The 23,531-nt window shown below is 50.0% G+C and overlaps 2 protein-coding genes across 6 annotated transcripts in view; one reads left to right on the top strand and one right to left on the bottom strand.

Moving 5' to 3' along the window:
* Nucleotides 1–1,070: 1,070 nt before the first annotated feature.
* Nucleotides 1,071–3,812, bottom strand: LOC129138661 (skin secretory protein xP2-like). The gene is made up of 3 exons (XM_054676470.2): nt 3,742–3,812; nt 1,774–3,055; nt 1,071–1,394 (listed from the first exon to the last, which is right to left on the bottom strand). Exons 1-3 carry the CDS (start codon nt 3,810–3,812, stop codon nt 1,071–1,073), a joined length of 1,677 nt encoding a protein of 558 aa, XP_054532445.1.
* KCND3 (potassium voltage-gated channel subfamily D member 3) overlaps nt 2,314–23,531 on the top strand; it is a 218,708-nt gene continuing 197,490 nt past the window's right edge. For 2 of the 5 annotated variants that reach the window (XM_054685636.2, XM_054685643.2), the window contains exons 1-2: nt 2,314–2,477; nt 9,174–10,351. In XM_054685636.2, coding sequence (XP_054541611.1) covers nt 9,246–10,351 — 1,106 coding nt within the window. In that variant the 5' untranslated portion in view covers nt 2,314–2,477; nt 9,174–9,245. Of the gene's footprint in view, nt 2,478–2,615; nt 3,235–9,173; nt 10,352–23,531 lie in introns of those variants that run through there. The other 3 variants (XM_054685639.1, XM_054685646.2, XM_063815905.1) reach the window with 2 other exon arrangements.

The raw sequence follows: 23,531 nt of genomic DNA on the forward strand, positions 1-23,531 counted from the left end.
GTCCCATTAGTTGACTTTCTGAGGAGAAATGATGTGCCCAACTGTCTCCTGAAGCCTCCAAACACTGAGGGGGGCACTCAACCCCTGAGCTGCCCCCAAGATGCTAAACAACAGTGAGAATGTACAGGAGTTCAAACCTGGGCAGAAATAAAATATGGGTTTCACTTTCCCGAATTGAACATGGGATGGAGTACTGAAGGAAAGTGCCCCTGCCTCCTGAGTAGTGACCACCCAGGACCTGAGGCACTTTCTCCCAGGGGTCAGAGCAACTGAGGAGTGCAGTTGCCAGAAAATTAGCCCTTCCCCAGAGGAAAGGGAGGAGGGAGGTGGGAGCAGCGCCAGGGCCTTCCCCGAATTCTTCCCCTGTCTGCCAGGGAGTGGCAGTGTTGTTAATCATTATTACTGTATGCAAATCCCACACAGCTCCGGGACTCCTGGCAAACGCTAATGGAGCCCACGCCCACCTCCTGAAGGGCCAATTGTGTACCTTTCAAACTGACAGACTGAAGGGGGCTCCGGAAAAAGTAAGAGTGAGTGAATGAGGGACTCCAAGGTGCCAGGGGCCCACAAGGGCCCAGACCACAATTACCGACTTCCACTCCTTCATCTGGAAGAGGGCTAGGGGTTCTCACAAGCCAGAAGCCCCGTTCCGGATTCAGGGAGGTCCTTTTCCAGCCCTGGGTCTACAATTGTCCTAGGGTCTTGAACACCCTCGCAGTCTAGAACACCCCAGAGGTCACAACGCACTTTGCATTTCTCTGCCTCGGCACCCACCTCTCCACACCCAGAAATGTGATCTCTCAAGCCAAGCGTTCCCCGTCCCTGCTGGGGCACGGAGCTGCCTCGCTTCCGGAGCGCCAGGCCGAGATCCAGGATTCCGGGCACCGAGGCTGGAGACACCGGGAAAGCCGGAGCCGCGGGTCCGCCCAGCGGCGGGGACTGCGCCCTTTGCGCGCCGCCGCCCTGAGGGTGGGAATCTGGGCCGGACACCTGGCCCTGTGGGCACATGCTGACCTTCCCACTCCCCATCCTGGGTAGACGAGGCACGGAGCAGTGGGGACCCATGGGCTTCAGGGAGGGACTGAGGGGCTGGGCGGGCTCCAGTTGTAAGGGGACCGGCTCGGGTGAGAGTTCACGCTCCCAAGTCCAGACTCCCGGTCTGGGTGGTGGGTAGACGTGGCGGGAGAGGAGGGCGAATCTCGACCTTCCGATGGTGCCTTCGCCCTCCGAGAGGAGAGCGGCTCATACGTGGGGTTAGAGGCAGTGTGTCCCCCGGGTACCTCTTCAGCCTCTGCACTCGGAGCTGAGAGCCGGGGGCCAGCCGCAAAGATTGCGCGGTAGGGGGCCCCACCTTGCCAGGTCGCCGGGCTTGGTCTCAAGCAGGTGCTGCTGCCCTGTGGACAGTCAGCGAGAAATAGACACACAGCTAGGTGCACACATACCCCACGCGCGCACACGCCGGCCCTCCCTGCCACCTCTCCGTGGGTCCCCAGCCACACACGCCCCCGAACTTACGCTCACGCCGTACTCCCTGCTCCTCCCCCACCCCCAAACCCAGCTCACCTTGCCACGCTCACCCCCGTGCCCACCCTCGCTGGCACACGCGCTCACACCCGCGTCGGTACACTCCGCCACCTCCAGGCACACCCTAGGATTCCTCCACTCGCCCGGGGAGACGCACTAGGCTCTGCCTCGTCTCCCCACCCCCCTCTCACGCGCGCGCCCCTCTCCACACACACAGACACACACACACGCACTCACACTCATACACACCCTCGCGCGCGGAGTCACTCCCCCTCGCACGCCCTCGCCCTGGGCACCCTCCCGCGGCGAGACTCCGGGTCCTCCTCCTCTCTTCCTCCGCTGCCTGGCGGCTCGGCGCTCTCCGGCCCGGCCTGGGGCCGCTGGGCCCGCGAGGATCGGAAGGGAGCCGAGGGCGCAGCCTTGCCGCCTCCCCCGGACTCTCCTCTCCTCCCCGCCCCGCCTGCGCCGCGCCCCCACCACCTCCCCCCTCGGGAAAGGGACCTCGGGAGAGGCAGCCCGTGGCCGGCCGGGCTCCGCTCGGCGCGGCGCCGGCAGCGGCGGGGGCAGGGAGAGAGCGAGGGAGCCCGCGAGCCCGCGAGCGGAGCGGCGAGGCGGGGAGGGAACGCGCTGCCGAGCCGGGGCTGGAGCGGCGGAGGCTGCGGCAGCGGCGGCGGCGGCAGTGGCGGCGGCGGCAGTGGCGGCGGCAGCGGCGGCGGCGGCGGCAGCGGCGGCGGGGGAGGGAGGGCCCCACGGACGGACGGACGCACGAACCGACCGAGCGAGGGAGGCAGCGAGCGAGACTGCGCTGGCGAGGAGGAGCCGCGCGAGCGGCGGCTGCTGGGCGCTTCCCCGCGCTGCTGGGCGCTCGGCGCCTCCGCGGCCCCGGCTCCCGGCCGCAGCTTCCTCGCGCGCGCGGGGCGCCGGGCGCGGGGCCCGGGCTGGCTTCGCGGAAGGTAAGAGGGACGCGACCGAGCCTTCTGGAGCCAGGAAGTGCGAGGAGCGCTGCTCCCACGCCTGTTGCTCCGGCTGCCCACGCGGCACCCTCCCACTCCCGCGCCCGGGTGGGTGGGCGCTGGGGCGCCGGAAGGATTGGGGGTGGGGCCCGTGCCGTGGGGGAGCAGACAGCCGGCCCGGGGGCGTCGGTTCCCTCGGGCTGTGGAGCCACCTCCGGGCAGCCAGGCGCTGGGGTTCGGGGGTGGGGTGTGAACCTCTGCCCTCTTTCCATTGGCCTGTCTTCCCTCGGCGGGTGCCAGAGACAGGTGGCGAAGGCTTGCTCCGTCCCCGCTCTTGGTGAGGGGACAAGGAGAGAAATGGCTGAAAGTGGAAACCTGGAGCGGTTTGGGGCGCTTCGCAAAGTTCTCCAGCCCGGCGAGCCGGCGGTGTGTCTACCAGAGGCTGGGGGCCAGTCCCTCTGGTCCTGCCCGACGCCACTTCCACCCCGCGAGCTCTGGGAAAGGTCTCTACGTGACGCCAAGGGCCGTCGCGGCCCCGGGGAGAGGGATCGAAAGACTCACTCTGCGAGGTGTTTACACTGGAGGTGGGGGACGGGAAGGGACTGGGCAAAGTTACCTGGACTCAACTAAATTCCTGCGCTTGCTTAGTGTTGACATTTGAATAGGATCCAAGATGTTCTGCTTTTATCCCGGGCAGCCCTGATATGTCAGCAACAGGCTGAGGTTCCAGACCTGAAATCGCACTGCAAGAAAAAGGGTCCGTATTTCTTAAGAGAGAGCGTCTGAACTTTCTCGGGGTCCTAGGCACAATGCGATCTGTTTGTAAGACCAGGCATGCGTTGCTGTATTTTGCATGAATGTACGTGATGGTCAAATGTATGCCTTGTTTACCTTACTTCGAGGGAGCCTGTATGTTTACTGTCTGTAGAAAGGGCTCCTGGGTGTCCACGAATTCAATACAAAGCATGTGTACATTTCCCCATGTGGACCTGTTGGCACACAGGAAGGGAACTGATGTGTTTATTTTTTCCTCGTCTCTACTTGAATGCAACAAAATGCAAGTATACAAGGGGCCCCCCAGAGAAAGAGGTTAGTAGCTTGTTCCCTTTTGCTCTTGAGGAGGCTGGAGAAAAAGAGTTCAGGAAAGTGCCCTGGCTAGCATAGGAGTGGCACCGTTGGAGAAGAGGATCTGTGCGTGTGTCCCAAGCCTGTCCCCCAAGGATCCCCAGCTTGGTTCACCTTGTCAGTTTCATGCTTTGCCTACCAAAATCCTGTGAACACAGGAGAAGCCCTCTGGGTCATGGGCACCTTCCTCTGCCCCCAGACCAGCCCCATTCTGAGCTAGGGGATGTGATGTGAGATTGTGGAAAGTAAGTTTCCAGAGGCTCTCCACTGAGGTCATTGAAGGACAGACCTTGGTGACATGACTTTTTTTGCTGCCTTATGCCTGTACTCAGCTAGGTGTCAAACCCCAGGACAAGCTGTCTGGTCACTCCACCCCCTTTTGGCCTTTTACCTCCAAAATAGAAGCTGTTTAATGGAGTAACTGACTTTTTACAGCAGGGGAAAATGTTTTCCTTTGCCAGGATTTGTCACCTTTTTCATTTCAGAGCTTACCTGTTTTGAATGTCTCTTTTCCAGCCTCCCCTCACCCCCTATCTTTCCCACTGTCAAACTCTTCTGCCAAAAACAAAAATAGCTTCAGATTTTTCATTTGTAAGGCGTCCACGTCCTAGTAAAACCTTGGCATTTGAGGCATGTGCAGTGCCATTGGCTGGAAATGGGGCCGCACTGTTGTGCCTCTTGCAGGAATTCATACCCAGGCCAGCTCCGGAAGGTGTTGGCTCCTGTCAGGGGGCGAATGCTGCTGTGTGAGCCGTGGAGAAGGCCTACTTGAGTGGGTCATTCCTGCAGTGTTGTGGGGTGGGTATGGCCAGTGTGGCCTTGGATATAGTATCTGGTGGGACACTTGTCCTCCCCTTTCACCTCCCAACCCCCACACACAGAGAAAGTAACAATGGGGTAATTGCTCCTTTTTTGGTATGTTTTACCAGGGGGACAGGGGCTGAGCCTCTGGAGACAGCCTGGTGCTTGCTTGGCCTTCTTTAGGAAGATTGCCCTGGATTCACGCATGGGGTAAACATTTGGCCTTGGGACCAGAAGCTTTTATGGTCCCAAGATAGGGAGGGGTTAATCTTTCCTTCCCCTGAGCTCTCAATTATTCATCTGAAAGCAGTTTGTAAAGGACTGGTGGTCCTTGGAGATTGGCTTAGGGTAGAGAGGAGAAGGTGATGGGACTCAGCTTGGCAGGGGCAGGTACCTGGCATTAAAGCTTGGGAATCAGGGTAGAGCAGGACCAGGAGAATGAAAGGGGAAGGGCATCACCCTTTCAGGGGGCAGAACTGTGTGTCTGGCCACACAGGGTTCCACAGGGTGCCTCTGATTCAGTGATCTCTTACTTTTTGCCTCTTGAACCCCCTCAAGATTCTGCCTCTCTGAGCTTTATTCTGGGATAAAACAGGATATTAAGGGTCAAAGGTCCAGGGCTCAGAGTCTGGGAGCTCGGTCTCCTTTACTCTCTAGGAAGGTGGCCAGTGGTTCTGTGGGTGGACTAGGCCTTGGATTGCCCCTGGTTTCCAAGTGACACAGGTTGTGTGCCCTGTGCTGAGCACCAGCCTCAGCAGGAATTCCCAGAGCTCCCTTTGCTACCTTGAGGCTCAGGCTAACTCCATCCTCACAGCAGTAAGCCCAGATGCTCTACTTCCTTCTTTGCATGGGTGATTGTCATTAAGAGGTCTCACTGAGACCTAAGCTATAGACTTGATGTCCTGGATCCAGTGGAATCAGGGATCATTTGAGCCAAAGGGTCTTTTGTCATGTTCCTGTCCAATTCTTCTCATTTTACAGAGGAAGACTCTGAGGCCCAGAGGGTGATCATGGCTTGCTTTCACAAATTGAGGATGGGATTGAAACTGGAATTGCAAGGCCTCATGAGCCCTTGCTCATTGCTGCCTGGGGAAGACAGGGAAAGGAATCTCTGCATCTTGCTGTCTTCTCTTGGGAACATCAGTATTGGGCAACACCTAGATCAGGAAAGCCATTTGGCAGTGAGGTGATCAATGGTCTGTTTGAAAATTGTCAGCTCCCATATACACAGAACTTAGCCACTTTGAAAGAGACTTCTGAGCTTCCTTCTCCTTACCTGTAACCTTTGGGCAGAAAAGCCTTTATCATAGGATTTTAGTGGGAATAAATTAAATGTTGTGTGTAAAAGTGTCTCAGACAGTGTCCAGAGCATTGTCAGTGTTCAATAAATGTTAACCAACTCTGAATTGGAATCACCTGTGAACAGAGTTGAACTTGTGGGCTTGCTTCTGAAACATCCCTTGCCCCTTAGAAATAAATCCTAGCTAAGTGCATGCTGAGGAACTACTAAGTCTCCTAATCCTAAACAAAGTATAGTTAGAAGGGTAAATTTCTTCTAGAAAGAAATACAATGCACGATGTGTTCCTGACTCTTCTATCAGTAGCATGTGGATTACCCACTGCCATGCATGAACGACCTCCATTCTTTCCTCAGTTCCAGTAATCAGCTCATCAGGCCTGTGCTGTTTTTCTGTTCTCTGAGCAGTGACACTTACGGGAAATGTCATTGTCATTCCTATTGTCTTCTGCAGCATCTGACTCAACCTCCCTTTATTAGGGAGAGAAGGGACCTGTGACAATTTCCTTTAGCATGCAGATGGGGAAACTGAGGCAGAGATTGGCTTCTTTAGAAAACTCGACTGAGTGAGTCAGAGGCAGATACTTGAATTGGATTCTTCTGATTCAGATCTGTCTTCAGATTTTACTCTGGAGAGAGAACGCTCACCCTTGGCAACCCCTGAAATATATTAGCAAGGCATAGAGTAAAGTTGATGGGAAAAAAAAATGGCACATATAAAACCAGGGGTCCCAGCTCGAGCACCTACTGATGCAGTTCACTATGCTGCCTCCTGGGTTGTGATACAAAAGTGGAGGCATCTCGGCCTTTGCCCAAAAGAGCTTAGTGTGGGATAGGGAAAGTTGGGAAGTGGTCTGGCTGTACTCTTGAACTCCACATTGAGACTGCCTGGGTTTAATGGCGCCGCCTACTTATTACATCCTTTAGACAATTATTACAACTCCTTATGCTTCATCTTTCTTTTGTGGGCAAAACATGGCCTACAGTGGTGTCTACCCCTCAGGGTTGTTGGTGGGATCTCTTGAGACGCTCCATGTAAGCGTGTGGTACTGTGCCTGGCACACCATCAGCCCTCAGCAGACTGCCTGAGGTGGAATCCCTATTCTGCCACTTTGGGGTTGTCAGACTGCTACGTCTCAGTAAGCTTTAGCTTTCCTTATCTATGAAATGGGGGACACAACAGACTCTTCTTCCTAGGGTTGCTGTGAGGGTTAAATGAGATAATCCGTGGGAGACAGTGTAATGCCTTGCATAGCGTAAGTGCTCAATTGTTAGTCATTACTATTAATTAAGATGTATATAAAGTGTGTGTAATCCTAGCTGCGGGGTGATAGGTGCTAGGGAAGAGGGGCAAACAACGAGTCAAGAGCCCAAAGGAAGAAGAGAATCTCATAGTGAGGAGAGGAGGAAGCATCATAGAGAGAGTGAAGAATAGGTAGGATTCTAATAGGAGGGGTCCAGGGGAAGGATATTCTCATGAGAGGGAGGAGTGGTCCAGAGGCAGACCTCCCCAGGGTCTGTCCATGAACAGGTCTTGGTCTTATTGCTGGATACTAGGATGGGTGCCTGGGCCATTGGGCTGGAGTATGAAGCTAGGATCTATTTGTGGGAATGCTGGAATGCCAGGCCAAGGAGTTTGGACTTTATTTTGTAGGTCGTGGGGTAAAATACAATCAGAACCTTGCTTTAGGGAGATAACACTGAGCAGAATGGATTTCAGGGGAATAGGAGAAACCGGGTGGGGTGTGAGAGTGAGAGACAAGAAGGCCCGTGGGAAGGAGGCCAGAGGGAGTTTGGGCCTTCATGAGGGCAGTAAGAACTATTGCCTATTATTTGGCAACTCTTTAGAGAAAAATGGTCAAGGTGACAGCCCTGCAGTTAGAGACATCATGAAGAAAAGGCGAACAGCAGCTTTTTACAAGGAGGCAGGTTCTGTTTAAACCTGTCCACTTCAGAGGCATCTGAGCAGAAAAGTCCAGTGGCAGCTCAGGAGTTTGAGGGAGGTAGAGATCTGAAAAAACTCAAAGAGTTGGGAGTCAGGAGAAGGTGAAGCAGGTTTATAGGGAGAGATGAAGATCGACTCCCATTACAAGTCTTCGTGTAACAGAAAAAATTTTCCAAGACTCACCTCTTCCTCGTTTATTTAAACTTAGAATCACAGCAGCTGAATTCCAGAGGGCCCAAATAATTCCAAGTTAGGATTTGTTCTGTGTGATCAGTTTAGGATTAGTGAGTGTGTCAACCCCAAACAATTTCCAATTTCTGTTACGTGTGTTTCCGTGTCACCACATGCCTTCCCACAGATGGTATACATTTGGGGACTGCAGAGTGATTTCACTATCATCTTTAAAAAGCCAGATTTGGGAAGGTAAATCTGCTTCCCAAAGCCAAATATAATTCTACGTGCCATTGCTCCCTCTGTCCACACAGGTAATGGGGAAGTGCTTATGCAGTGTGGTTTAGAGAGGTGAAGGGACAGGGTAGCCTGGCTCTGGAAAAATCTCTGAGGGTGGAGTGGGGACCAGGTGAGAGAGGCTGGTATGGGAAGGAGTGTTGTTATATAACCTGAGGGAGCTATGGATGGTGGGCAGATGGAGATGGGAGGAGAGGAATCTAGGGACGGCAGTGAGCGCGGATCGGCTTCTTCTGGGGAGGGAGAGAGACGATGCATGGAAGTCAGGTGAACCAAGAAGCCAAGATGCCCTTCACAGAGCAGGGAAAGAGACCCTGCCCAGCCTCACAACCCTTCCCACGTCTTTCCATCATGGCTTTGAGGGTCTGAGGGGAAAAATTTGATACTAGGTTGCTAGGGCAAGGAGTAGGGGCTAAGTGTCCCTCAGAGTAGCACTTTGCCAGGGAGAGCCTTCTCCATGGGAGTTGGGGACAGAACCTCACCAATCCTGGTGGTCACCTGCCATCTCAGAGAATTTTCTGGACTTGGGCAGCCCCAGCCTCTTCCTCACTAGGGAGGAGTAGAAAGAATTGTTTACCTGATCTCACTCATCTACACCCCGTTCCTGATTACCCCAGTGGGTGAAAGAGTGAAATAAAAATTAGCATGTTTATCCCACTTTTAAATTCATTTAATGAGAACTCATTTACCCTCTCCCAATTTAAATTGGTAATAACGCCATAACCTTTCAGAGCTGATTATTACCCACGTCTTGCCAGATCTTCCTGCTAAAGAGGCCTTCCCTCCAAATGCTCTTGAGCCCTCTTGGAGCTTGACGATTTGTCAGGCAGTCAGCAACATCTGGCGATCCCACCCTGCCGAGCTCCAGGAGCTAGGTGTTCTCCCAGTGTCTGGATGGCAAAGAATCAAGTCCCCTCTCTGTGGTGGGGATTTCAGTTTTATTAATCTGCCCTGGAGACTTTAGCCGTTTCACTCACCAGTGATCCTTTCCTGTGTCCCATTTCTTACCTGCCAGTCGATATGGACTCACCGCTTCTCTCTCTCCCCTCCTGTCTCCCAGGGTTTGCTGAACTAACTCCAAGCTGGTGTGCCTAGCGTCCGCGCGGCTGCCGGCCCAAGAGCTGGAGTCACCATGGCGGCCGGAGTTGCGGCCTGGCTGCCTTTTGCCCGGGCTGCGGCCATCGGGTGGATGCCGGTGGCCAACTGCCCCATGCCCCTGGCCCCGGCCGACAAGAACAAGCGGCAGGATGAGCTGATCGTCCTCAATGTGAGTGGGCGGAGGTTCCAGACCTGGAGGACCACGCTGGAGCGCTACCCGGACACCCTGCTGGGCAGCACGGAGAAGGAGTTCTTCTTCAACGAGGACACCAAGGAGTACTTCTTCGACCGGGACCCCGAGGTGTTCCGCTGCGTGCTCAACTTCTACCGCACGGGGAAGCTGCACTACCCGCGCTACGAGTGCATCTCTGCCTACGACGACGAGCTGGCCTTCTACGGCATCCTCCCGGAGATCATCGGGGACTGCTGCTACGAGGAGTACAAGGACCGCAAGAGGGAGAACGCCGAGCGGCTCATGGACGACAACGACTCGGAGAACAACCAGGAGTCCATGCCCTCGCTCAGCTTCCGCCAGACCATGTGGCGGGCCTTCGAGAACCCCCACACCAGCACGCTGGCCCTGGTCTTCTACTACGTGACTGGCTTCTTCATCGCTGTCTCGGTCATCACCAACGTGGTGGAGACGGTGCCGTGCGGCACGGTCCCGGGCAGCAAGGAGCTGCCGTGCGGGGAGCGCTACTCGGTGGCCTTCTTCTGCCTGGACACGGCGTGCGTCATGATCTTCACCGTGGAGTACCTCCTGCGGCTCTTCGCGGCTCCCAGCCGCTACCGCTTCATCCGCAGCGTCATGAGCATCATCGACGTGGTGGCCATCATGCCCTACTACATCGGTCTGGTCATGACCAACAACGAGGACGTGTCCGGCGCCTTCGTCACGCTCCGGGTCTTCCGCGTCTTCAGGATCTTCAAGTTTTCCCGCCACTCCCAGGGCCTGCGGATCCTGGGCTACACACTGAAGAGCTGTGCCTCCGAACTGGGCTTTCTTCTCTTCTCCCTCACCATGGCCATCATCATCTTTGCCACTGTGATGTTTTATGCCGAGAAGGGCTCCTCGGCCAGCAAGTTCACAAGCATCCCTGCCTCGTTTTGGTACACCATTGTCACCATGACCACACTGGGGTAAGTCAGCGCTGGTGGATGAAACCAGGACGGAGGTTGGAGGGCAGCTGGATGACCTCTGAAACCTTGGATGGTGTCACCATGGGTAGAGGAGGAGGGAGTCCCTTACCCAAGTGTTGGGGGCAGGGGAAGTTGCTCTATCCGAAGGGTAAAGCCCATGAGTCATCTGTTTGGGGGTGGTAGCTTGCTGGGAATTGAGTTTTCTTTTTGAGGTCGGGGCATGTGTTTTATAGAGCTAAGAAAATTAAGTCACCAATTCTTTTTTCAGCCATGCCTTGTGTGCGTGTGAAGTCTCGGGGTGAGGTGATGTCTGCATTTGTATATGCATTTGCGCATATGGGGCAGCGTGGGGAGAAGGTCAGGGCAGTTGTTGGGGAGGGAGGAGACTGTTGAGAAGTTCGGAGGGTTCAGATGTCCATTACTAGAAGACACCAAGAGCACTCTTTTTGGATCCTTTCTGCATTTTTTCTTTGTAGTATATTTTGCAGGCCATTTTCCCATTTGTTATGCTTTTCTCCTGTGCTGCCACAGACACTCAAGCGTTCAGTATCTCTGAGCAGACTTTCTCTAAGTGACTCTGAACCTGGATTTTTCGCAGTAAAGCACGTGGTTTATTCTTTCTTTCTAAAGCAGTATCAGTCTTGCTTTTTAGTCTGAGTCAGTGATTGAATGACCTGGGTGACTGTGAGATGGTCTGAATGGATCGTGTGGTCAGACACAGAAGCAGCAATATCATCAGAAGGAGGGACAGGTGCTCGGTGAGGTCATGGTAATTCCGTCTCTCCGAGGTCTCCTCTCCAGCTGAGGTCACAGAAATGTATTCATGATGCTGGGATGTGAAGCTTTCCATCAGAGGAAGGGGGCTCAGGAAGGAGATTACAGTCTTCACCCTAACAGGATTACAGCCAATAAAGGTGGCTTTATGGAAACATAGATTTCTTAGGGGTTTCTGCCTCAGCTATTAGAAACCATGGAGCCTAATGCAAAATCCCTCCACAATTCATATACTGGGTCTATATTTGCTTAGGCTAGGAAGCGTTATATTGCTGATGGAGAATTCATGAAGCTTTTTATTTTGTCTTTGACAGTGTGGTTGGTGGTGTCCTGGTGATTTGATTTTTTTTTTTTCCTGGCCAAAACCCAGAGGCGATAGTGTTGGTTTTTCCGTAATGCTGTGTATGCTTATTGGGAATGACTGAGCAGGTGACGAGACCTTTTAAAATGATTACATTTGTCATTCTGCCACACACAAGAGGGAGGGAGTAGCAAGGGGAAGAGCAAGGGTGTCACCATCCATTTGTGAAGGCCACATTTGATTGGGGCATTCCCTTTACTTCTTATCTGTCTGACAGAACCACCCTGCCCCTTCCTCCCACTCCAACCCACCCACCCACACACACACACACACACACACACACACACACACACTCTTCAAATGGCTGCTCACCCAGAGTGGGTAAGAATGTTTGGTCATTTGACCTTGTTTCTCTTGGCTCAGGTGGCAGATGTGGGCTTTTTGGCACAGTGGCGTATTTTGGGGATAAAATGGACTGGAGAGCTTGTGCTGTCAAGAGGTCGTCTTTATCCCTTTTAGGCTGACCCTAGCCATCCCTTCACCTTCCTGAAGGGGACCTCACCCATGGCCAGACACCTCACTTCCACTTCTAGTCAAGCTCCTGATGTGGCTCTGACTGCCCAGTGCCCTCAGATGCCCCTTGATGGGACTCATGACATCAGAGAGATCCTTCAGGATAGCCATGTGGAGGAAAACAGGCATGGTGATAGCCACCTACTCATTACTTTTTATTAGTAGTATAACAGCATATGATTGTCTACTATATGTCAGCAGTGTACTAAGAACTTTGCATATATTATCTCTTTAAGTTTTTACAACAGCCCTGCAAGGTTGGAAAAAATTCTGTACCCTATAAAGATGCAGAAGCTGAGGCTCAGAGAGACTGTATAAACTTCCATAGTCACTTAGCTGATAAGGAGCAGAACTAATTTTCAAATACCAATCTGGCTGCTCCAATGCCCTTTCTCCTTTCACCCTACTACTCATTCCCATGCCATCAGGGCCCCTAGGTAGAAATCAGACCTTCAGGGTTATTACTTTTTTATTATGGCCTCAGGGTGTGATATTCTATTCTAGTCATATTGCCAGTCAAGAAAGCATCAGCCCAATGAGTACTATATGCCAGGCACTGTACCAGACACACAGAGATTTTTAAAAATAAAACATTTCCTTCTGAGCAGTTTAAATACTGACTTAGAAGTTAATGGTGATTAATCCATGTTTTAATGCTCTGGGGAAACCGCTGACTTCTTTTGTCATTCACCCTGTAGATTAAGGGGCAAGTCCAGCATCAAAGTGGAGTATCTTGGTCTCATTTTTACTTTCTTGGGAGGGAACTGATAGATTCTGCTGGAGGGTGAAAGGAAAGGTGCCTGCACTAGGGAGAAGCATGCTTTCCCTGAACGTGGACCTGGTGGGTTCCCTCACCCCACATCTGACAATGAACAAGTTTGTTTTACCTTCCCCATGCATTTAAATGTCTAGCTTCTGGGAGGAGAACCAAATGGGCAAGAAAGGAAACCTTTAGTAGTGTCTTCCTTAAACTCACATAAGTAATGAGAAAGCAACCTTTTTCTTTCCCTCTATCCTAGCTAGTGTAGGTCATTGCTGGGTCAGGCTACTTTGACTTTGACCTGAGTTGGCAGTTGACACCATTACCAGGCTCGTTGCTTGATTATACATAGCAAGCACTTGGCAAAATGCTTTTTAGTGGATGAGCCAGTGTGAATGGAGTGCCTCTTCCATTTGCTTGACCTGATACTATTCTCAGTCCCTTCTAGACCTACTTGTCCTCTCTAGAAGGTAGACCTAAGATTTCAGCCTGCATAGCCTGCAGCCCCCTCAGATATGTGTATTCTGCTCCAGCCCTGGTCCCCCAGGAGGGAGGTGAGCAGCCTTTACTTGGTGTATGATCTATTCCCTGGGCTGCCCTGCAGTACTGTGGAGATCTTCTTGTCTTTACTGGAGGTTTCACTGACGTGACCTTGGAAACTTTTCCCTCTTCCATGGCTAGTTTCTGTCCTGACCACATTCATGGTTAGTTGTAGCCTTGTTCAACCATTCCAGAAAGCCCATCTTTTCCTTTACACTGGCATTTGAGTCCAAGTGGCCATGGAATACCAAGGACCAATATCTTGCCATCATTCAGTTGCTTCTAACAGCTCACAGCAGATATCTACCTCTTCCTTTCTCCAGACACTCCCTTCCCTGGTCCTTCCCTGAGTTCCTATTTCCAGTCTGGAGCGGGAATGTCTCCAGCTCTTCTGCAGAGCAGGGCCGACTGATGCACGGAGAGCTGATACGTGGAGTAAAGGCATTCACTCTTCCTGCTCTGGTTGCCCTCTCTGCCTGCTTTCCCAGCACCTCGTTGATGAGTTACTCAGGTGTCCTCCAGGGAGGGATCTCCTGGAACCAATTATTACCGTTTAGTTAATATCTCAGAATACCTTAAGCACACAAGAACGATAACAGCCCAGCTGCTGTCAGGGCTTGAGGATGGCTTTTCTATGCAGCCTCCTGCACTACTGGGGAAGACCCTTTACGCTTTGCCCAGGTTTCCCTTGAGCCCCCTGACAGCTGAGTTCCCAAATGCTCCATTTGAGGTTTAATTTCCATCCTCATAATTGATGCTATAAATAAAATAAATCCTCAATTATCTCAGTTAACAGAGGGAAGGGATAACATAGAACTCCCAATATTAAATAAGACCAACCTAACTACTTTGAGAATGTATTATATGATGTAAACTCTCTTAAAGCAGATTTCCCTTCTTAACTTCATTTGACTTTGTTTGGCATCATGATTGTCCCGGACAGTCCATGGGGGAAGCTCAGGAGGGTCTGGGAAAGAGGAGAGCATGTGAGAGTAAAGCCTTGCAAGCGAGCATCCGCAAGGACCATGGGAGGCCAGTCCCAGGCCTGGTTTTGATGAGGCTGCTCTTGGGTATCCTAGGGAAGGGTTCAGAGCAGTGTCCGATCCTGATGAGATGGCTCACTGCTACTGGTTGTCTCAGTTATGTAATTGAGACCGGCAGCCTATCTGTCACCCCATGCTCTGAGATGAGAGAGCGTTTGACAGTGTCCAAAAATCACTTTAATGAAAACAGAATTGATTTTTACTTCTTCCAAGCAGGAAGCCGCCTCCAGGTGATTTGCATTTCACTTTAAAACATAATCCTGGAAGGGGCCTGCCTGAGGTTCGAAGAGGCGAGGAGACTAAGCCTGGGAGATCAATACAGGCACACCACAGAATGGGGTACTTGATAAGCCTCCTCACAGTGCCAGAAGTGGAGCCAGTCTGAGATCTGCTTTTGTTAACCCTTAAATACCTGAAATTTTATCTGCACCTTTATCTACTGCCTCCGGAGCCCATCGGTGCTCCTCTCAATGCCCAAGCACCTTGGCCCCAGGACACTGGCTAACAGTGTCCACCTACTTGGGGGTGGGCCCCTGCCTAGGGGACTTGGATCTTAGGACACCTATTGGGAACAAACGACCTCAAAGCCTTTTCTTTGTTGACATTTCTCTGTTGACATTTCTTTGTTGACAGTTCTCTGGTGCTGAAATTCTTAAGAGAGGGTGCAGAACTGCATCTCAACAAGGAATCTTTCATTCGTTCAACATTTATTGAGTGCTTCCTACACTCCAGGCAGCATGGCAGCCTCTGAGAATACACAGGCACTATGATTGCACATCAGCCAATGTAAGGAACAGGCAACATGAATTGAATGAGACCCAGTTGTCTTCCTTTGAACTTGAGCACTCTTTCTGGTGCTCCAGAGACTACCCTTCACTCTGCTTCTGTGTCTGGCTGATACACATCATCCTTCAAACTCAGCCCCACGTCACCTCCAGGAGCTGGGTACACTTCTCTTGCCTCCTCTTGTAGCCCTTTCATTACTCTGTTTTGTCATTGACACATTTTGTTAACTTCAGCTGTTTATGTGTCTTTCCGCCAGGATGTGAGCTCTCTGTTCCAGAGATCATGCATGATTCATGCCTTACACAGAGCTTGATGTATAGTGTGTCTCAATAAGTATTTGTTCACTCAAACAGGTTCGTTTGTTTACACAGCTTTAGTTTTCTCATTTGGTAACCATCTTCTGGCGATATGAGAACCGATGAACGTGCTATCAAAATGTTAGCTATATAGTCATGGCAGACATGATATTTGTGGACAGAGTGGAGATAGGGAGGCCAGGCAGGGCATTCTGTGGTTCTGATTTTAGGCTTAGGAGGGTTGGGGCTTTCTTGCAAGGGAAGTTTGCATCCAACTCTTGGCTACTTGGCTACGCTTTTTCCTGCAGACTCTGGAGCCAGGGAGGAGGAGAAGGGGAGCCATAGGTAAGCCCCTCTACCCATGATGTTTTTCTCCATTCAGTTATTTACTCAACAAATGTTTATTGAGTACCTACTAGACACTGGGAATACAGCAGAGAAGAAAATAGTCTCTGATCTTGTGGAGGTTACATTCTAGTGGACAGCACCCAACAGCAAATAAATAAATACATTTTATCAGGTTGCAGAGAAAATTAAAGCCGGATATGACAAGTATGGAGTGCTGAGTGTGGGGGCCTGGGCAGAGCAAGGGATAGTTGCTATTTCATGTTAGGAGGTCAAGAAGGGCCTCTCAGATATTCGAGCAGACACCTGAAGGAATGAGGATAGCTTGGGGAGCAGCATTCCAGGCAGAGGGAATAGCAGATGCAAAGTCCAACAGGCAAAGTCCAACAGGCAGGAGGGACCTTGGTGTGCTGTTCTTGAAAAAGTAAGAAGGTCCAAATGGTCAAGCTGCAAGAGCAGGAGACAGGAGAGTACCAGGAGATGAGGCCAGAGAGGTAACAGGGGAAGCAGCTCATGTAGGGTCCTCATGACCACCACAAGGACTTTGTCTTTGCTCTGCTTGGCATGGGAAGTCACTGGAGGGTTTTGAGCCACTGACTTGCATTTTTAAAGGATTGCTCTGGCTGCCAGATAGTAAATACCTTGTAAGAGAGAAGCTAACACAATAATCCAGGCAAGAAATCAAGGTGGCTGGGACTGAGGGTGGTGGCAGTGGAAATGGGAGAAGTAAGCAATTCTGCGTGTATTTGAATGTAGAGGCACCAGGAAGCTTTCTCAGGAAGTGCTTGTTGGTCCTGCTCCCACCAAGCTTCACCAGCTCCCACAACAGGGGACTGGCTCAGAAGACACAGTCCTGAAGATCTTCTCTACCCCTGGGAGAAGCATTTCACAAGAAGAAACCTCAAGGCCTCGCAGGATGGCTCCAAAGCCAGGGGCAGCCGAGACCTCAGAATGTAACAAACCAGCCAGAGCACCTGAGTTGTAGCATCAGCATCTCAGAGTAGACCTGATGCTGACAGTAAGCAGGCAGCATCTGTATCTGGGTGGAACTTTCCTTTCAACCCGGGCAACATTTACTGAGCACCTGGCAAGTGGCTGGGCACAGTTATCCCTGCCATGAGGAGGACAGTGTTGACACAGACACGAAAACAGAGAGGCCACTCTAAAACTCAGCAGCTATGATAGCTGCAGCAGAGGAAGCCAGAGGGCTTCAGGCTGCAGAGAAGGGAAAGATTAATTCACACCATAGGATTTGAGCCTTTTGGGTGCTTCACACCGGGAGCATCACTTTGAATTTGTCTTCTGATTCAGCAATTCAAATTGCTGCAATTTTTGGAAAGGGATTTCTAGGCTGGTGCCCATTTCACAGATCTTTTCTGGAATCCCCCAAAATCAATCCCAATCTCTCTCTGTATCTCTCTGTTTGGTTTTGTTTGGGTTTCCCTCTTTAAACACACCCATTAAACACAACCGGGATTCCTCCTGAGGAGCAGCAATTATTCTGCCTCAAGATAGTATAAATAAAAGGCAGCATTTCCATCTTCAGGAGGAGGGAAATGCCCCTCAGTAATTACTTGAGTATTTTTGTTTCTCCCACCCAGGAGGGAGCTCCTGTCCCAGGCCATTGCAGGGCTCTTGTCCATGCTCCATTGTAGCTGGGAGCTCTTTCCCATCAGGGAGAGGAGCAGAGACTTTTAGCTCTGAGTCTCCTCACCTCCCACCTGCTATCCTCAGGCAGGTGGCTCTGCACACAACCAACCACTTCCAGGAAGCTGATACTCTACCAAATACTCATACCTTAAGTGTTCATCCTCTAGTGATGTCCAAGTTTTTTCTTTTTTTTAAATCTGGGAAACAGGGACCAGGCCCCCAGAAATTTATTTGGAAGAAGTGCACAGTATTGACCTCAAACCAACTTCTAGTGACAAGCAGGAAGGAGTTCCCACAATGCTTTTGGGTATCCAAAGTTTTCTGCCAGAAGGCTCAGCTGCCACAACCTCCAGAACAAGTTCAGACTCCAGCCTCTGTCCAGCCTGCTTTTCTCCGGCCAGAACACAGGCATCTTTTCCCCACTCTTACCTCCCTCCAACTAGCTCAATGCAAATGATGGGTGTATGGGAAGATGGGGACTGGAGAGGGAAGATAGCTGAGCCTTTGCTGACCATGACTGGATGGAGGAAGATTGCATTTAGCTCATGTAATCTTATTCTGGGTGTCAGGACTCGAATGAGTGTCATTAAACTGAATCAGAAAAATCGTTTTAATATAAGTGCCACCTCATACACAAGCTAGTTGATGGAGAGATGGATGAGGCTGGGGACGCCTCCTTTGTAATGTGATGCTGTAAGATCCTATCACCCTCATTATTTCCCACTGAGCCAACGCATCATAATACCCATGAGTGGCAGAACAGCTTGAATTTAATATACAGAAAGTCCAATCAAACAATAAATGGATGAAACTATATAAAGAAACCATTTTCTGGGAGGCTGGCTCCGTTCTCTGGGATTCAGCTCCCTGACACAAGAATTGTGCATCAATTTTCCCCAACTAATGCAGCTGCCAAATCTACCACATGTGATATTTGTTTGCTTCAGAAGTGGAAAAGGGGAACTTCCCCCCTACATTATCTAGCTATCACTGCAAAATTGCAAATCACATTTTCTTTGATTTGCACCCAGTGGTTTCCAGTGGCACAGCCAGCAACTTCCGATCCCAACAGGACTGGAAACATAGCCCTCCCTCCATCCCAGAAGCTTATTAGTCCCAGTGGAACTTTGTTATCTTCTTTATATGAAAACAAATTCTGGATACCAGAGTGGGCTGTTTAGGAGACTGGGAAATCTCTACCCTTTGCAGTCATCCAAAAGAAATGGCCAAACCATGGGGCCTTGCTGACACACTCCAAGTGCCTATGATGTTCCAACTGTCCAGAGCCTTGCCTTCGAGGTTGTACAAAGTAAATGTTTCACTCTGAACTGGATTTCTCCCAGTGGCATAGTCCTCCATCTTTCCTTCCATCCCTATTTGCCAGCCAGTTATTGAAAGACTGTAAATGCAAATATCAACTGATCAGCCAAACAATTAAAAAGGCAAATCAGCTGCTTAAAAACTAAACAATGCATGTCAAAGACTGATGGAAATAATGTTTTTATGATTCTTGATGTGGGAGTTTTTCCAGTGCTATTTTCCCAGTGGCATGGATAACCAAGAGTTAACCATAATTACAGGCTTATAGCTGCTGAGGAGTATCATTAGTTTATTTTTACTTCTTCCTGGACACGCATACTTAAGCAGAAAAGAAAACTAAGAGAATTAAACTGAACGATATCAAAACCATGGACAGCACAAATCTTGATTCAATTCAACAAACATTATTCAACATCCAGTTGAATTTGCAAGGCATATTAGTAGGCATTTTGGGGGATAGAGAAATAAAGAAAACATGAGGCTTGTCCCTAAGTTGTCAATATAGTGGGGAATTGGAGTATGTCCATGAGAGTGTACAAGAGAGAATGGGGCATGTGCTGAAAAGATCAGGAGTACAGAATAAATGCTTAATAAACATTTGTTGATGAATGAACGATTGGCTTCATGGTAAAGAGATTTTAGCTAGACCAACAATGGTGAATAGGATTTTGATATGTGGAAATGGGAAATCCTAATAAATTGCAAAAGGGCTTGATGTTTGGGAAGCTTAACTAATATGCTGGTTTGCTAGTGTTTAAGATATACAAATAGGAAAATAGCTAGAGATAAGCAGTAACAAAATATTTGACAGAGATGCAGAGAGCCTAAAATATTAGGCTAAGGAATTCATTTGATAGGCATTAGGGAACCACTAAAGGTAGTCCAGTGTGTATTGATCAGGAAGATTTATTTGGCAGCTGTCTTCTGGATGAATGCGGAAGGGAACCCTTGGACACAGGAAAGTCAGCCAGAAGATTAAGCCAGGTAAGAGGTAAAGAAGGCTTGACTAAGACAGTTGCAATGAAACAGAAGAGAAAGGACTGGAATGGAATGACACCCTGGAAGAGAAGTCAAAAGAACTCTGGAATTATAAGACTGGATGAGTAGAGGTGTGGAGTTGGCATGAGTAGAGGTGTGGAGGTTGGAGTTCCTTAGAGAAGGAACAGGTTGTCAGGAGGTCAAGAGGGAAGACAGAGCCAGTGAGCTTAGCTTTGGACCTGTAGTGTTTGCAGTTAACCCTGGGTGTCCTTGAGGTGGTTGGCAGACAGGTGGAAAGATGGGTCTGGAGCTTAGCAGGGAGAAAGAGGATAAACAGGCCGTTTCCAAAATCATCAGCTGAAGCAGAAAAAATAGATGAGATTGGCCAGGGAAAGATGAAGGGAGGGAAGAGAAGAGGGCATGGGGAGCATTTCCTGCCTCGTGCCCTACTTCTCTGGCACCTGCCCCCAGTAGGAACTTTGGTGCTGTCTATGAACAGCTTTGCTGTTTAGCTTTGCTGTTTAGCTTTGCTGAAGCTTGGATTCAGTCTCTCATCTTCACCTGTGGAAATTCCCTTTTATACTGTGTTTCTGCTGAAGCCAAAAGGTCACACTGGGTTTCTGAGTAAAACAAGAGTTTTTGTTTGTTTGTTTGTTTTGTGATTTTTTTTTTGCCTCCTGCAATGATTATTAAACAAACAGTACCCACCCAAGAAAGCAGAATTTATGAGCTTTGCTAAAATAATAATAATAATAAAGGGACCCTTACATTGGCATGTGGATGGCACATGGGGTCTAAATGGCCACAGACCAAGGACCATGTCTCCTTGTCCAAGGGTGATGCTACTTCAGAGTGGTACTACCTTTGTGGGTGACACTGTCCTGGTTCTTGCAGTGCCAAGCTCTTGGCAGAACTTCCAGACACTTAAGACACCACTTCTCTCATTTACTCCTTCCTTTCCCTTGGAGAAAAATGTCAGATGCACCCGCTGGTATCACTGGGAGCATCCTGTGACCTGCCCCCTCTAGGAGACATCTGTCTTGGGCCCTTGGTAAGAAACTAGGGGAAGTGATGGTTCACTAATTCAGCAAACATGCATGGAGCTGACACTATGAAGATGACCCAATCCTAGTTGATATGAGGGGCTGCAAAGAGAGAAAGAGGTGGGGACTAAATCCCTTGAGGTGGATGTTAGGTTCCCATTCTACATATGAGAAGATTATGAGAAGATTAAAACATTGTGCCCAAGCTCCCACATGGTAGTAGCATTACTGGGTTCAGACTGAGGTCCTTTGACTTCATTAGAGTCCACTGGCTTCATTAGGAGCTTTAGTCCAGTAAGAGAAATGCCTGTGTTCACAGGGCTATACATTTCTGGGCTCAACAATGTCAGAGGCGTGAGTCAAGGACAGGAAAGTGTGAGGAGAAGATGGAGGAGGCAAGGATCAGGGAAGTCTTCTTGGAGGAGGTGGCATTTCAGCTGGCCCTTAAAAGATCATTTTGGTGGAAAAATTAAATACATTAATTCATTTGATTGTTTATTCAACAAATGTTGTGTTTCTGCCATGCAACAGGCATCATGCTGGAGGCCAAAGACGTATCTGTGAACAGAACAGGCAAATTATCTGAAGCAGACCTTTTAGTAAGAGCAGCACATGATCAACAAATGAATGTTTAAAATGAGAAGGATTGGGAGGCTGAGGTGAGTGGATCAACTGAGGTCAGAAATTCGAGACCATCCTGGCTGACATGGTAAAACCCTGTCTCTACTAAAAATACAAAAATTAGCTTGGAGTGGTGACAGGCGCCTGTAATCCCAACTACTCAGCAGGCTGAGGCAGGAGAATCTCTTGAACCTGGGAGGCAGAGGTTGTAGAGAGCTGAGATCGCGCCATTGCATTCCAGCCTGGGCGACAAGAGTGAAACTCCATCTCCAAAAAAAAAAAAAAAAAAGAGAGAGAGAGAGAAGGAAAGATTGGAATAAAAGCTATTAAAAAAAGAGAGAAAGCTGGTAAGAGGAGAGACAGTGAAGGCCATTAGCTTGCACGTGGAGTGAGCCAAGGGATCACAGCAGGAGAGTGCACAGGGGCAGCCATCCAGCATCCCCCCAGGAAAGTGTCATCCACAGTTGGTTTTGAGATGGAGAGAGGCTGCCCCACAACAGAGATGACGATTTAATAGCTGTATTTGAGTCTCTTTAGGGTTGTTAGCCAGAAGGTGGAGAAACAGCTGTTTCCCACTCCACTGAAGATTGAATGAGTAGAAATAGGTTCACCCTGACATGTGAGATGACTGTCATTATCCCTAACAACAACAATGACAGCAATAATAACAGCTAATACTATTGAGTCTTTATAATGTTATTAATTATTTTTACGTATTTTGCTCTCCCAATAACCATATGAGAGCAGTATTACTATTATCTGTGTTTTGTAGCTGAGGAAGCCTGCTCAGAGCCTACCACCGACCAGTGGAGAATTTGGGATTCAGACTGGCAGTGAGCTGACCAGTATCTGCTCTTGCCTATCATTTTCCACTGGGATTGCCACTGGAGGCATTTGGGAGCCTGAAATGCCTTCCCTGGAAGGTGGAGAAATCTCCTTCCACAACCTCTGACTTGAGCATAGGAGAGGAAAATATATGTGCCCCCAATGTCCTACCACACCAGGACCAAAGACTCTTGGGCTCTGTTGGCACAGGTTCTGAGGGTGAAGGGTGGACACAGAATGGACGAAGAATGGACAAAGGGAAGGTCAGAGTCAAGGGAGACAAGGTCAGTAGGCACACGAGGGTGGGCATGGAGGCTCGTGTGGCCAACAGGGATATGGACACCTGCAGCAGGCAGGCAGTGGTTCACCAGCAGGGGAAGCACATACTGGCGAAAGGGAAGGAAAACAAAAAAGAAGGAAATGGGAAACTTTCATGTATTATAAACTTCGTGTTTTTGCCCCTCCAAAGGAAAAAAAAAAGCCTGAGAGGGTAAATATGCATACTATGTAAATATCTTTTATAATAACTTTTAAAATCTCATGCCGTCTCCTGCTCTTGAGAGATTCTGGTTCCAGGGAGCCTTGTTGCTAGTGTCCTGGACTGGGAGTTGGTGACGTCCCTACCCACTCCACAGTGGCTTTGGGTATCACTCAGCCTTTCAGCCGGTCCCCTCCTAGTCCACTAGAGAGATCACAGCCCAGCCAGCAGAGAGCTGGAAGCCAGTTCCCACATTTCTGGGGACCAGGTGGGGGAGCCTGTCAGAAGCCCATGACAGAGCACAGGTTCCCCCGTCTGCCATATGCCCCTCTGCAGTAGGTCCTGGCATTGACCTGCAGACACTTCTGGTTCCAGGAGATAACAGAGATGGGGCCGGGGGTAGGGGAGGAAGATCCTCCTGGAGATGTCACCCCTGGGTGTAACAGGACAGGCATTGCCTCACAGCCTTCCTGAGGAACCCCCAGTCACCAGGTATGGATCTTTCTTCATAAGTTGTGATCCCCACTTTCTCCTCTGCTGGCTCTTCTGACGTTGTAGCTGTTGGCCTCATTCTTTTTCATGCCATTTTTGCACAAGATAGATGAAGATCAATACAGCTTATGTGACCCTAGATTTTTTTTTCTTTTTTCCCTTCTTCCGTGGCCCATTTCTCTTCTGCCTGCAAAAATTGCTTTGAGTTCCTGAGATTTTTGTACCTGAGGACTCGTGCCCCTGCCTTCTGAGCCAAATCCCCCTTCTCTCCTTTCTTTCCTCACTGCAGCAGAAGCTTGTCTCAAGCAAGCAAAAGTGTGTTGTGTGGATTAATAAAAAAATTCTGCAGCCCAGC

The sequence above is a fragment of the Pan troglodytes genome, chromosome 1 (genome assembly GCF_028858775.2).
Source record: "Pan troglodytes isolate AG18354 chromosome 1, NHGRI_mPanTro3-v2.0_pri, whole genome shotgun sequence".
NCBI lineage: Eukaryota > Metazoa > Chordata > Mammalia > Primates > Hominidae > Pan > Pan troglodytes.

What these genes read in the sequence shown, in the direction of transcription:
- LOC129138661 (XM_054676470.2), bottom strand. Translation starts at nt 3,812, where the DNA reads ATGGGGCTGGTCTGGGGGCAGAGGAAGGTGCCCATGACCCAGAGGGCT. An exon ending in CCTGTGTTCACAGGATTTTG is followed by an intron (nt 3,056 to 3,741) that starts GTAGGCAAAGCA and finishes CCCCACCTCCAG; the next exon opens with TGTAAACACCTCGCAGAGTG. An exon ending in GAGTGACTCCGCGCGCGAGG is followed by an intron (nt 1,395 to 1,773) that starts GTGTGTATGAGT and finishes GACTGTCCACAG; the next exon opens with GGCAGCAGCACCTGCTTGAG.